Source organism: Drosophila persimilis, unplaced genomic scaffold (assembly GCF_003286085.1).
Source record: "Drosophila persimilis strain 14011-0111.01,24,50 unplaced genomic scaffold, DperRS2 tig00000002-arrow-pilon, whole genome shotgun sequence".
Classification (NCBI taxonomy): domain Eukaryota; kingdom Metazoa; phylum Arthropoda; class Insecta; order Diptera; family Drosophilidae; genus Drosophila; species Drosophila persimilis.
Genome location: NW_020825289.1, coordinates 18,616,256 through 18,630,647, shown reverse-complemented (window position 1 = coordinate 18,630,647; position 14,392 = coordinate 18,616,256). Strand labels below are relative to the sequence as shown.

At 44.8% G+C, this 14,392-nt stretch overlaps 1 protein-coding gene across 1 annotated transcript; it reads right to left on the bottom strand.

Moving 5' to 3' along the window:
• Positions 1 to 3,711: 3,711 nt before the first annotated feature.
• LOC6593086 (serine-threonine kinase receptor-associated protein) lies at positions 3,712 to 4,731 on the bottom strand. The gene has a single exon (XM_002017683.1). It carries the CDS (start codon positions 4,729 to 4,731, stop codon positions 3,712 to 3,714), a length of 1,020 nt encoding a protein of 339 aa, XP_002017719.1.
• Positions 4,732 to 14,392: the final 9,661 nt, after the last annotated feature.

Below are 14,392 nucleotides of genomic sequence, written 5' to 3'. Positions count from 1 at the left end.
CATTAGCGGTTGGGTTGCTCTCGCTTGCGCTTTTTCAGCGTTGAGCATAGCGCCAATGTGATGCGCTTTCCAATGCAGCAAAACAGCAAATAAATATTCCAATGGGATGCGTTTTCCCAAGTAAAAATGATAAACCTGAAATGTGAATATATTTCATCGCATATTGTATCCGAGTTAATTGATTGTTAAAGTGCAGCAAAAAGATGTTCCATGTTCGCAGAGTGCATCCAGTATTCGACTTGCCTACCGTTCCGCCTCTCTCGATTTCTGTCTGCATCTCTCTTTCGTGTACTCTGTTGTGTGTTGTTGCTGCGCCGCCACCTCTGGTGGAGCTGTACTTTTGCCTGCATGCGATGAGTAGATAAAAATGCTTGGTCTCGGTTTTGGTTTGGTTGGAAACAAACTGGATTTGGTGCAGTCGCAGAGGAGCGAAAGGCGAGCACTCGAATTGGATTCGGGGCACAGTTTCTTTTCACTTTCCTCGGGTCTCTGGGGGGCAAACGAAGGGGACTATGTGGGGCAAGAGTATTCGATTCGATAGACCGTCAAAAATAGAGTTTCCATGGCAATGAGGGTGTTTAAATTTCCGTTACATCATTTTTTTAGGTTCCCAAAGTTCGAGGCGAGACTTTACAAAGTTTTCCCACCTCTCTATTTGAGTGCAAAATCGTAAAAAATTAAATTACACTACCAAGGCAATAAAATGCGATTTATATTGTTTGCACAAATCCAATTACGGGACAAAAAACAAAGAACTAACCGATGCCGGGGAAGTCAGATTCGGAAACTAAAGACATAATTTGCTTTGTCCCTTTGCACTCGACGAAATAATGGGAAAACCTCTTGGCTTTTCCACACAAAAACTGTGAAGAAAATGAGTAGAAAAAACAGAGTCCTGGCCCCTGGAGTGCAATCACCCCAAAAAAAGGCAGAGATCGTTTGTCGATCGTTCGATTAGGCAGCATCGCCTGTCTGTCCTCCCTCCACTGGACTGTCCCTTGTGGTTCGGTTTTCTGTTTATGGGACACACCCTCCCCGACGAAGAAAAAAGACGGAAAATATAAAGAAACGTACATTTACACACTTCATAACAAATTTGAGAATTCTGGTGGCGTTCGGTTGCAGTCATGCCTGCAACATAAACAACTCAAGCCGCTGAAAAGAGGGAAAGAGTTCGTGATCCCTTTAAGTAATTTCCTCCTCGAGTGGACGAAATATCTACAGGATATCCTGGCGGCAACACATCTATATGGGTTGTGTAAACACACGCGGAAAAAAGGCGTAGAAAAGAGGTGGAAAAATACTTCATTGCCATATAGTCGATGTGGGGTGAGGAGCCGAGCCCATTATAAGGGCAGATCTTAAAGGATTGCTTAAATAAGGAACGTGCGGGTACTCGATACAAGGTGTTCCATCGATTAGAGAACTTAATGCTGGTTGGAGAACTCACAGAAATAGGATCTAACCACTCTCAAACCTCCCGTAGCCTATCTAATATTCATACGAGACACACGAGAGTCCCTGACCTGATAAGGCCTTGGAAAAACATCATCAGCAGATACCAGACGAAGGTCGCGGTCTGTAAAACATTATCTCGTCTCATGTCTATAAAAACCTCAACGCAGCGCAGTCCAGTCCTGTATAAAATATACGTTACACTCATTTCAAATGCAACGCGTCTTATCGCCTCAACGCATAGCCTCACAATCAACACTCCAGCAGAGCCCCGAGCAGCCCAGAGCCAACCCCCGAACTAGAAGGTGGCCCAAGATAGTCATACTAAAACCTCCTCGACTCGACCCTGCGCTAAGCCCAGCTCTACGTGCCACGGGTTCTCCAGCGTTCAGTTCTTGCAGCGGGTGTTCAAATGCCCATCGAGCATGACCAGGAGGCGAAGTAACGTACCAAATTGCCGTAAGATACATTTCATATAGACAAAGACTGCATATTGTATTCTCGGTTCCGTAAGGAAATTACCATAAAAACTGTTTAGCTCACGGAACTGTGACCGCAACTCCAAACATTTTGCTAGGCAGGTGCGCTATGGTTAAGGATACTTTCTGCAGGGGTACGAGTATATTTTGTGGGAGTGTTTGCCCGAAAATAATAACCGATAATGAGAAAGGAAACCAACGAAACTGGAAAAATGAGTGTGTATGTCCATAAACGATTCCCATAAAATATAGAAAATATTTCAGAACTAATAGATGATTTATTGAGTAAAAATCCAGACCACTCATTATATTTAGATCTCTCTGACCAAGACCAAACCCCTTTGCTGTCCAGAAACCAAACCCATTGCCTAAGAAGGAAAACCATTTATATTTCCCAACCGAAAAGCGATCCCTATCAAAATAGAAACAGCAACAGTCAGTGTTAGAAAACATTTCTAAGCGTGATCCTTGGCAAATGACCGATCATTAATATAACAAAATCTCGGTGCAGGACATTTACAAATGACTCAGACTTATCTTCCATCTTTTGATGGGACAAATTGCTGCGGTCAGATGGAGAAGTAATTGATGAATTGCCTTGGAGTGGAATGCAAATAGCTGGGCAAGTATGCAAATGTTTGGACTGGCTACTGGGTACTGGCTAATCCTTTGCTGATCCTGCGGCTACTGTGCTACTTCCCATCCAATCATTCCATCAATCAGCCAGACAGACACTTGTGCTCACCACATAGATGGAGAGGGAGAGCGAGGGCAATAGCAGGAGATACTGTCATGACGACTCATTTTATTGGAACAGTCACTGGATAAACACACACGCACACACACAGAAAAACAGAGCCCAATGCCCTGGAGGTTGTGTGAAAAGGTTCCTCTTCCTGGTAAACGCGTGGAAAACGTGTTTTCGAATTTCTTTGGGCGCAGCACGATGCCAGGAGAACTCGTTTTATCAGCCAAGAAATTATAAATATTTATGGAAAACCATTTGAAGAGCAAACCCAAGAAAAAACCCAGACGAAAGAAAAACAAACAAACGAATAAAGTCAAGAAGTTGTCAAATCCTATGGGATACCGTAGGTCAGGAGAAAAGCAGATCACTTTCTATGTGTGTGAGCAGTGCACCCATGGCGAGGCTGCAAATGAATCTTTCTATCTGTTTTGGTTTCTGTATCTTTGCTTAGCGCGGTTTGCCCCGACTATCTGTGGCTCAACTACCCCAAAAAAGTGGATGCGCACTTTTGGATCCAGGCCCAATAAAACCATCGTCGGGCCGAAGGGACTCAAAGGTAACGCAAACGCTCCCCGCCCGTCCGAATAATAATAAAACGCATTTATGACTATGATTGGTGAGAAAAGCCATAAAGCAGCGATACAATCAGCGATCGCTTGGATATCTCCACGGAATAAAAGTAACTGAAATAACAGAAATCCTTTCGAAAACAGGTTGAGAGAGCGGCGGGACAGAGCGACAATCAAGTGATGTTTGGTCCCATAGTTAGCCGGCAGGTAGATGAGGATTGTGTTTGGGATTGGGGAGGGGATGGGGTTTCCAATCACAACGACGCAGTGCAGGCGACGCAGACGAATTTATTATAGAGAAGACCACAGCATTGCATTGCAGGGCATGAACCTTTAAGAGTAGTTTGTGATGATTGAGTGTAGAATAACATTAAAGAAAACCAAAACGAACAGCAGCAACAACAGCAGGGTATGGTTGGTGTACAGTTGTGTAGTGGATTGAATTATTGGCTATTTAGCTCTAATCGTAGTCTTCTTGTTCACTGTATCCATCTCCCTCGTCCAGGAAGTCGTCTCTACTGTAGAACCTGTACGAAGCAATGGAGTCGTCCTCATCACTATTCTGATTCCCAGATGTCTGGGACCAGAATGTGATCTGGCCATCGGTCGACGAGCTGACATACATCTCGCCGTCGGGACTGTACTTGATGCCGCTAATGTTGTGCCCCATTTGCACGTGGGCCCTAAATCGATCTTCTTGCTCGCCTGTGTCGTAATTAAACTTTAGAATCTTTCCTTCCAAGCTGGCACACACAAAGCTCTTCTTCTGTGGATGCAGCGATGCGCCTATCACCTTGAACGGCATCTTATGATGACCGTGTATGTTGAATGTATCTGCGTCGAAAAAGACAACGCTTTCGCCATAGCCGATGGTCACCGTCTTCCCATCGGCACACAGCTCCACACTCTTGGCGTGATGGGGCAGCGAGATCTTGTGGCTGCTCTGGCCACTCAAAATGTCCCACAGCTCGATGTTGCGGTCGTAGGACGAGGCGAGAAACGAGCGATCGTCACGGCAGAAGATCACGTTGCGCACACCTCTTAATTTCTTTTGGTAAACGCACAGGACCTCCCTGCTTTGATTCACGTCATACAAACAGATCTTGCTTTCGCGCTCCTGGCTGCAGGTAAGCATGCGCTCCGACCCAGTGTCCAGCGCCAAACTTGACACCTTCTGGGTATGCCGGAACTTCGCCAGTTCATTGCCACTGGAGACACTCCAAATGCGGGCGGTGCAATCATCACTGCCAGTCGCCACAATCGTGGCATTCTCACTCACGAAAACTCCACGCACTGCCCTCTGGTGGCCCAAGAGGCTTCTGAATATTTCTCCAGTGTCACCGCGACGTACAATCCCCTGGCCATCCCGTCCGACGGAGGCCAAGTAGAAGCCGCTATCGCAAACCTTGCTGAAGCTCAGATCCAGCACAGAGTCCATGTGGCCCACGAGTGGGGTTCCAAACGGAAAATTCAAGTCCATTTTGTTTGACTTTGCTTGGATTTCGTTTCGATTTAAAGCAAAAATTTAAAAATACATATAACAAAAATTACTGAGAATTATTGTACACCTTCTAGACAGAGGGATAACAGGGTAATGCCAATTTGAGGGTAATGCCAGTACAAAATAAAAACTACAGGCTACTATGTTTCGATGTACGAGCGGAAAAAATAGATCGCATACAACCTCAAAGAATCCTATACATATGCTTATTAGTCATCCTCCAAAAAAAAGGGACTCGACTCGACTCACTTAAAGCCGCGCATCTAGACTCGTCTCCTCATAAAGCAGCAGAGGGCTTCCATTTTGCCCTTCCATTTGATTTTCCCACTTTTAATTTAATAGAAAGCACACAAGTCCGGGGATAAGGCAGAGCTCTCGGTATCTCCGTGTGCCAGAGTCTGGGTATCAGTCATCACTTGTTAATCTCTCTTAAACGTTTCAGCGGATATTATATGGCTCACGCCCTCACAGACTCATTTTTTTTGGCAAACAGCGGAAGCGGAAGATGAAACAGGATGGCGGAATGAAGGCAAACTACTAGCAACTTTGTCGGCAAGGAGCGTCAGGATATTGGCAAGGTGGAGGGAAGAGGGTGCCGCACAAAGGCCTTGACAGCGGCTGAGATAGGGGGGAGGGGGCGTAATGTATATTAAATGCACTCGAGAAGATTCAATTCATATTTCAGAACGTTTTGCTTTCATTAGGCGCCGAACAAAAAAGATTTCCAGTGCTGACTTGCCCTCCGGTGGCTCTGGTGGCATGCGCGTGCTCTGCTCTCGAGTGCCGGCACCGGTGAGGCTCGGGATAAATTTATACTCTCAGTGTGGGTTCCCCGGTGCGGGTGTGTGTCGAAGGATGACACCTGTGCATACAAAAACAGGCACAAGGACAGGCAGACAATGCTTCAGATATGCTCTGCCCGGCCCCTGCCACAGCTCAGCTCAGCTCTCAACACCTTTTGGCAATCTTTGACTTTGTACCTGAACCAATTGTGATGCAGGCGGCACAGGACAAGGAGCTGTGGCAGTGGCAGTGGTAGTGGCAGGAGTAACCGCAAGACTAACAAAAACACGCCCGCAATTGACTCGATTTCACTTTCACGCGCACACAAAGTCCTCAGAGTCCTTCCGAGTCATCTCAAGGAGCTGCTGGATGTGGGCGCAACGAAAACTGCCACAGGAGCTGGGGAAATTAAACGGATTTCCTCGAAAGCTTGACTTGACAATGTGCATATATGCTGATGTACTCGAAGCTGGCTCAGGGCATTGTCAGGGCAAGAGCTAATTAGATTGCTTTGGATCAGGCTCTACAGAAGGAGTTCGCGAAAGTTACAAAAAGGTTAACGAATTATGAAAATCAAAAAGGAACAAAGCCCTTTTTTAAGATACGATATCAAACATTTTTCAACGATGGTTTATTTCTACGTTGTGCATCATTTGATTTCATTCTCAATACTTGGACTTTTTGTTCCCATAACCTACTGTCCTGCATTGGAGGCTGGCCCACAAACAGACAATTCATTGAGCGTTTTCCGCTTTCCCTTTCCCTTTTCGAATTTCAATTTTCATTTTCTATTTGGTTTTGAAAATGCATTAATAATAATTAGTACAAACATGGAAGAGCTTCAAAGGCAGCGGGGCTAGCGAGGAAATGCAACTCATCTCAGTAATGATGACTTTGAGATGGAAAGCGACAGCATTAGGGCGTGGTCAAAGAGGGTCTTGGACCAGCAGAAAGTCTCGATTCATTTGTCAGCAGAAGCAGAAGCGGAAGCAGAGGCATCATCACAAATGTTCCCAATGTCAGCGAAAATTTTGGAAATGAATTTCGTTTTAGCGATATTTGGCCATCAAAATATTTACTGGGCTCATAAAATAGTACACTTTATGGACAAGAACGACGGGAATTCTTTGTATGTAATTGCATATAATTTTTATAGAACATCAGGAGTAGCAAAGGTAGGGAGTGGGAACAGCAAGGGGTAAGGGTATGGGATAGGAAAGGAAAGGAGCAGCCACGGCCACTCCCATTGATAATGCGAAAGCATCAGACATCAATCTGTCCCAGAGTGCCAGAGTGTCCCGTCCCAGAGGTTTTCATTTTCGTATTTCGTTTCCGTTCCTCCGCCAAGACAGAAGTGTCAAGACAAATCAATAAACTTCTAATTTTATTACGGTGCCGTCTTTAGGAACAGAACGTTACAGATACATATATACAGATACATATACAGATACCGATCTGTCAATTTCCATTGTCGATTTGACAATTGATATCTCACACATCATTTGGTTCGAGTGCGTACAATGAGATTGTTTATGCCATTTTCGGGTAAGCGACTGGCGAATTCCTTCCCTCGTAGGTAGTCCCTGCCCTACGGAGCGCAGAGATCCTCGCAGGGGCTTGGGTTCTGGGCCAGGCATCGGCTTTCTTTCTTTCATACCTTTCGCTACTGCCCTGCCGAGCCGCCTTTCCCCGATCTCTAGGGGTTGTCTCAACTTGCGGTTTTCCTTGAGAAATTGCCATGATTTTTCCGCATTTTCTGCTGGCATTTTGTCCACTTAACGCTGCTCGCTCTCTCTCTCTGCCTTTAGTTCTGTGTCTGGTCAGAGTTCAAATATGGGTCCATTGACTAATGACATTTGTCCGCAAATGCTTGCATAATCCTCTTAGATCTGATCTGTTGTTGTGGGTCAATGTGCTGGTCGATTGTGCGGTCGAGCCAGGAGAAAGCAGGCGGAGGAGAAGGTGAAAAGGTCCTTCGTTAATTGTGAGGCTTATAGACCTATTTGCCTATGAAATCTGGCAATGGATCTTTCGATTCAATAGATTTCTATCCAAATACTTAGTAATATTTATATTTTATTACAACTGCACATACTCATCATCTGTTACTATTTATCTGTAATATTTTTCTTATAAAGGTGCCTTCTACCTCCTAAAACTCTTTTGCAGGAAAAAACGATGCCTGTCATGATCCCAACTTTCCCATAACTTTACCACTTTCCCATAAATCCCCTTGTAAGACTCTTGTAAACCCAAACGAAATTATGCAAAAAGCAACGCTCTACATCATGTTAAGGACTCGAGTGATCAATCCCAAATAATTCTGACACTTCTGCAGGGCGCTGCAGATACTTTACAAAGAGAAAGCGAGAACTTGTACCAGTTTTGGCATTCGCCATGGCTGTCGCATCTGATGCTACTTTCGCCGATCGCCGGGAGAGGCGCAGATCAATCAAATTTGGTCACGCTGTCGGGAATTATGTCACTCGGTTACTCAAATTGCAAAAGGCTGAACATCAGGATGATGAACTGGCTCTGGCAGCTTGACGGTTACTCTGATTTGCATATGAGGAGCAGAGGCAGTAGCAGCAGCAGCAAAGAGTTTTCCTCGGCAGCTGCGGCCGAGTTTTCCCATTAACCCCCAAAGTGGTTGCCTCAAAAAACTTTCATTGACAAAGGTCCAAAGTTTTTCTGGGTATTTTTTCTAGAGTTTATCCTCTTTTTTTGTCTGTGCTGTCAGCGCATCAATCATGAATTTTATGTTTGTGTCTTTTAGGCAGGCGATTTCCTAAAATATCTTTTGTGATTCTGTTTTGCAACTAGGTAAAGCGGTTTAATTGGAATTTGTGTAATATGATACTTTTCTTTTGGTGGAAGGATAAACCCTTTTTAGACATATGGTAATCCTGGAAAGAGCAGAGAGAGAGGGACAGATCCGAGGGACTGAGCATAGAGATTTTTCATGTTGCGCCTGCGCAGATGCAAGCCCCGCTCCTGCCCCATAAATTGAGACGTATATGAGGGGAAATCTTGCCAAATTTTTAGCCACCACCCCTCCCTTCCATATATCAATCAATTGTCAGGGTCCATAAACGATTTTATAATGGGATTCGGTGGCCAGCTGCTCGAAGTGATATAAAATCATCGGATACTCTCACGATGGGCACGGCATACCGAAATCGCACTTTATGGCCATACAAAATTGCTTCATTTGAGTCACAGCCACAAGCCGAATGTCGAATTAAATCCAAGACTCATGTAAGTCCAAGAATTATGGGAGATGTCTTGTCTGCTGATTGTTGTCTGGCAGGGCTCTGGCTCTGGCTACCACTTCCTGTCTGTGCGTCTATCGTTGCTCCACTAATTGCTGGAAGGATATGACAATGCTAAAACAGGAAGCGGAAGCAAAAGTAAAATGGGAGCGACAGCGAAGCAGAGGGAATGGGAACATCTTCTAACTAAGCGTTTAGCCAGGGGGCACTACACCAAAAACCAAGAACCAAACAAGCAACACCAAAAACCAAAAAACACACGCAATCTCACTAAGCAAATTTAAATGACGCTTCGCTCCGGGTGCATTCATTAAGGGTCTGCTCTGCTCGATAATTAACGCCCTTATGTCCAGGGAACATCAGAGCAGGAGCATTGCATGGCATGGCATGGAATGGAATGCCAGCGAGAATGTATGTAAGAGAAATGAGCCAAGGAATTCCCCAGTCAGCAATGAGAAATGTCGCGACTAAGGGACGGCTCTGTCCCTAGCCCTGTGTCCGGTACTCGTTGTCCTCTGTCCTCTGTTTCCTATCCTCTTTCCATTGTATTGTCCTGTGTCCGTGGGCCATTGTGACTAATTGATTTGCTCAACTGAATGTGCCATCCGCTGCTACCCTCGGCTTGTCTGCTTAATTTGCAGTTTCAATAGCTGGCCAAAAGTATCTGAATTTGCGGCGTCTAGTTAATAGGATTCTAATGCCATTTTGAGGGGATTTTCGGCAAAGACAAAAGTCAATTTGTTATGGGAAGCACTGCTTGTAAGGCGATTCATTAGAGTGCACAATACGAATGTATAAAATATTGAATGTAAACTCAAAAAGGTATTAATGCTGCAAACAGTACCATACAAAGCCTAAGACAACAAGCTTCGTTTAAGCATATCCTAAAATTTTCTTTGATATTCATTTGATTTGGTCTATTGATCCACTTCGAACTTCATTAGATTTTTGCTGAGGAAACTATCAATTTTCTTCAGCATTTAAGTAAAGAAAATCTCTATTTCATGACAAGACAAATCCTGGCAGCACATTTTAGTTTAGAAAAGAATATCTCGATATTTCTCTGCTGACAGCAGAATCAGGTTTCAATTTGCTTTGGCCGAGAACATTTCCTTAAAATTGTGGCATCGAATAAATTCTAATTTAATTTATTTTTAGATCAAGAAAATCACAGGGAAGCCACAAAATTAATTTTCTTTTTAGGTAAAGAAAATCTCCGAGTTTCCTGCTCGACAAACAGCATCTAAGCGGATAAGGGAACAGATTTGTAATAAAGTTTTGCCTGGTCAAAGCCTCGATACAAGTTCCAAGCTGATTTCTACCTGATGCTGGGCAGATTTTTCCCTCCTGCAAGGACAACCCCTTCAGGCTGACCATCGAACCACTCTGACCATCTCTCTGGTTTCCCATAAATATCCACAGCGAAAGTTATGAAAACAAAAGGGCCTGCAATCGGGAAAAGTTCTCAATGCCAGATCGCGCAAGGGAGCTCTTTTTTCCCCGATTCTCTGACGTGAGGTGCCCGAACCCTTTTGTTTTTCCCACATGACACATAAATAACAGCCACTGGTCAGCCAGCTTCTGTTGCAGCCTCGGCTTCCACCTCTGAGCTTCAACTTCAGCTTCAGCTGTTCTGTTAATTGAATCATTTGGGATGAGCAGAACGGACTGGAGGTTGAGACAATGGCACCATAATCATTATGAGTGATTGCAGAGGCACACAAAGACAAAAGGGGCCAAGGAAGCCTTTTAAATCAATTTGAATAAGTCACACAACACAGCTGGCCAGCAGACACAGCTCATGTAACTCCATAGTTGATGGACTGACTCTCTCTCTCTGACGACGACGACGACGACTCATCCTCATCCCCTTGTAATCCCCGACAGTTGGATGTGCAGCCGTGGCAAGGGTTTGTCTAAAACGGGAACCACTTGAGAAGCGGGTTCCTTACGAGAGGATGTGACTCGAGGATTTTCCAAACCGATACACACTCGAGTGCCCCCCGCCCTAGCACGGGTCAATAACTTTCCTCATCCGAGTGTCATTTCAATGATATTATTTCTGCGAGTGCATAAGGTCGTTGAAGAAATAACGTTTTGGCTGGAAATTAGGTGTATTTTGTTGTTGCAGCAGCAATCCCACCTGGAAGCTAGATGTATCCTCCTAGTTTTGTGTCTTTAATGACTACCCATGAGGCTGCTCATCTCTATGAGTATGATTCCCACTCCACACAACTTTCCTCACCTTCAGAATAATGATGAGCCTCAGCAGAAACTTAGTTAATATTGTGTCCCAGGGGACCGACCAGCTGCTGTCGAAGCTCGGTTCGTTCCTGCTCGACTTAGTTTCAGTTACAGTTTCATCTGAGAGTCGTCTCACAGTATTGCAGGCCCAGAGCGGCAGTCGTGTCGGCTTACTCGGCTGCGGCGGGATATCATGTCAACGCTTTGACTGGCAGTTAACTTGCCCTTGTCGCCTTGTTTTATCCCGTCTGCAACATTTAAAAGGCTTAAAACTTTAATTAAAAGGAGTGAGATCCCCGGGACTGCGACTGAGACTTGGCACAGCTGTGCCTGCTCCTGTTCCTGCTCCTGCTGTTATGCATTTGATCTATGCGCTGACAGGACGGGACACGGGACGAGGTTCCCACTGTTTCAGCGGAGTGCATTCCGTAATCGGATACTTTTATTGCTGAAAGGATAAACCACAAAATGCTTTGTATGCCCATCACATAATACATTCTACAAAAGAGTTTTTTCCTGCTCTCTCTCTCTCTCTCTCTCTTTCTGGGCACATTGCATAAGCAGCTTAAAGTCGCTCTGCCAGCAGCGGAAACTTTACGACAGTTGTAACGATTCCTTCTTGATTTTTTCGTATTTTCCGGGAATCTTTCCTTTTGTTTCAGGAAGTGTCGTCAATGCCTGGCGCTGATCTGAAATAAAAATATTCCGCGTTGGCAATAAAATTGATGGATTCGTTGCGCGCAGCGCTCAATAAAAATGTTGCCAAAAAGATGGAACCCAAAATGAAGGGAAATCGGAACTGCAGCGGGAACAGAGGATGGGGCAGCGGCACACAAAGTGAGCATCGGAGTCAGAGGTTCGTCCCAGACAGGAAGTGTTTAACACACGTTTAGTTGCTCCTTTTGGGACCGGACCCGGACCCGGACCCGCCGGGAGCTAAGCACATTAAAGCGTTAACTGAGCATTATTCAAATCCCGGCCACAGCAAGCCCATTAGCCGGGATTAGGCATGGGCAATAACACGCAACGGAACTCTGGAGACAGAGCCATTACATATGCAAAGCACGGAGCCAGGGATCTCCGTCTCATGCGATCCTTGTGTCGGGGTTGGTGATGCCACAGAAGGGTTAACATCTACACTCCTGTGTCCTGGGTCCTGCATTTTGCGAATTCCCATTGTCTTCTGTCTGCTGCAGTTCAGCGCATCTTAAGTAGGGTTCGATGAGGCCCTGTCCTGTGCTGAAGGGTGGGCCTTGGAGTTGTAATAAAATGTTTACAAATTTCTGCAAAATGATTTTGCATGTGCCAAATGCAGTGCTGAAAAGTTTTCAGTTGATTTATTGCTCAATGGGAACTGGCGAAAATCCGTTTATTACTTGATGGCTTGATCAAATGATCGAAGGTCTTAGGGAATCTGTGGAGGGAGTGAGAGAATTTTCTTTGCATAAAAAACTAGATGCATAAATCACATGATTTATGTTTGTTTCAGATACTTGGAAAAAGTAAATAAATTTATTTGTGATAAGAACTAGTATTAGAACGCAACATATCTTAGTATTTGTATTTATTATTACTTTCCCTAAAGCACAATATATCTCTCTCTCTCTTTGCTTCTTTTTTTTTTGCTAGGTATATAAATTATCAACTTTTTCCCAAACAAAATTGCTGAACCCATTAATCTATGTTGAATGAAATTTGAATAGCAAAACCCCCTTTCGGGTATAATGAAAAATGACTCCCGATTGAAAAATGACTCCTCCTGTCCTGGCGATCGTCAGAATCATATGCAAATTTTCCGAAAGACAGAAGGGAATACGAGGAATGGAATCTGTTCTCTCGATATTCGCGCATTAATTACAAACGCAATATTTACAAAACAAATGTGTCGCTTTATGCGGAAAGTACAGGGAGGACGAAGGACCTACAAATACGATAGGAGTATGAGTATGAGGAGGAGAGGATGGTCTGGGGAGTGAGCAGCTGCCCCTTGTCAACCCCTTTCGCAGGGCCCGAGGGGAAGTGAGTGACAAAATTACAAAGATTACAACTTAATTTCGACTTTCAGCCCTCGTCTGAGTGGTGGACTCGCATTTACATACATAAATCTAAGATCTTGGCTGCCTGGGTCGGGGTCCTGCAAAAGACACTCGAAATTGTTGAAAATATTTTGTCGTGCCCTGCATTGTCTTGGCCCCGCCAGTGTCAACCCCTTCTCTTAGAAGGACCAGGCCCAGACCCAGGTACATGCTTCAGCATTTGCATTTCTTTGACAGCTCTCTAGGAGCGTCGCATTGTCCTTTCACACCTCGAGAGGACTTTCCATTTGGAAATGGAAGATATAATGCTTACTGTGCATATCTCTCTCCGTCTCTCCTCTGTCCATCGCTCACACTCGAGTGCATCCGTAAATATTTTGATTGCATTCGGTGGGATTTTTGTCATCGTAAAGAAAGTTGGTCTACGTTTTTGTCTTCGAAAGAGATATGAGACTAAATTTTAGATGCAAAGGAAGGCGCCTTCCAGGCTGGAGACCCCCTTCAACTGCATTTAGAAACTTCAGGCAAAATTAAGACTAGACTTACTTCCTTTCTCGAGCAAAGTGGCCTAAGAGTTCCTTTTAAATGTAAGGGAAAACTCCTTCCCAAGTGGACCTCAATTTAACCTGCAGTTCCCCCATGGACTGTGCTACCAATTAGCAGTTACCTGGCCCTCATCCAGGCATCAGAACGCACTCACCTGTGGCCGGCTCGTAACAATGCCAGCGCTGCGGGGCCAAAATCAAAATTGCACCCAGGCCGGAGACGGCGGACACTTCCTCTTCTGGAGGTGCGCTCCCCTCCTTGATTCACACGTTACTCAGTGAGCATAAAGCGGCGCAAATTTAGGCCAGCAACAGGGGAAAGACGGTAGCAACAAAAACAAACACTTGACCAGGCCAAGTCGTCCAAGCGTTGGATTTGTAACGTATTTCTCCGTTTAGAGGGTGAGAGGGTGACAGGAACTACCGCCAGCAGTTCTCCCTGTGATGGAGATGGAGACGGAGATGGAGATGGAGGAGACACTTCTGTAATTGTTTCGACTGTTAAAATTTACGCTGTGTCCTCTCCTTGTCCCTCTTCGTTGCGGGTCTCTTGCTTAAAGATTGTCGGGTGACGATAAAATGCATTTTCCCAGACAATTAAAAGAAAAAAAAAAGAAGAAGGCAAACGCTGCTAAAGTCATTTGAGAGGCAATACAATGATGTTGCTGATCGCATCAAAAGATAGATTTTCTTTTTGATAAACGCAATATGAGACAGTGGGTTAGGAGAGCTCTTTAGATATGTACCATGGGTGGACAGG

Bases quoted from the DNA above. Each gene is read 5' to 3' on its own strand.
- LOC6593086 (XM_002017683.1), bottom strand. From the start codon at position 4,731: ATGGACTTGAATTTTCCGTTTGGAACCCCACTCGTGGGCCACATGGAC.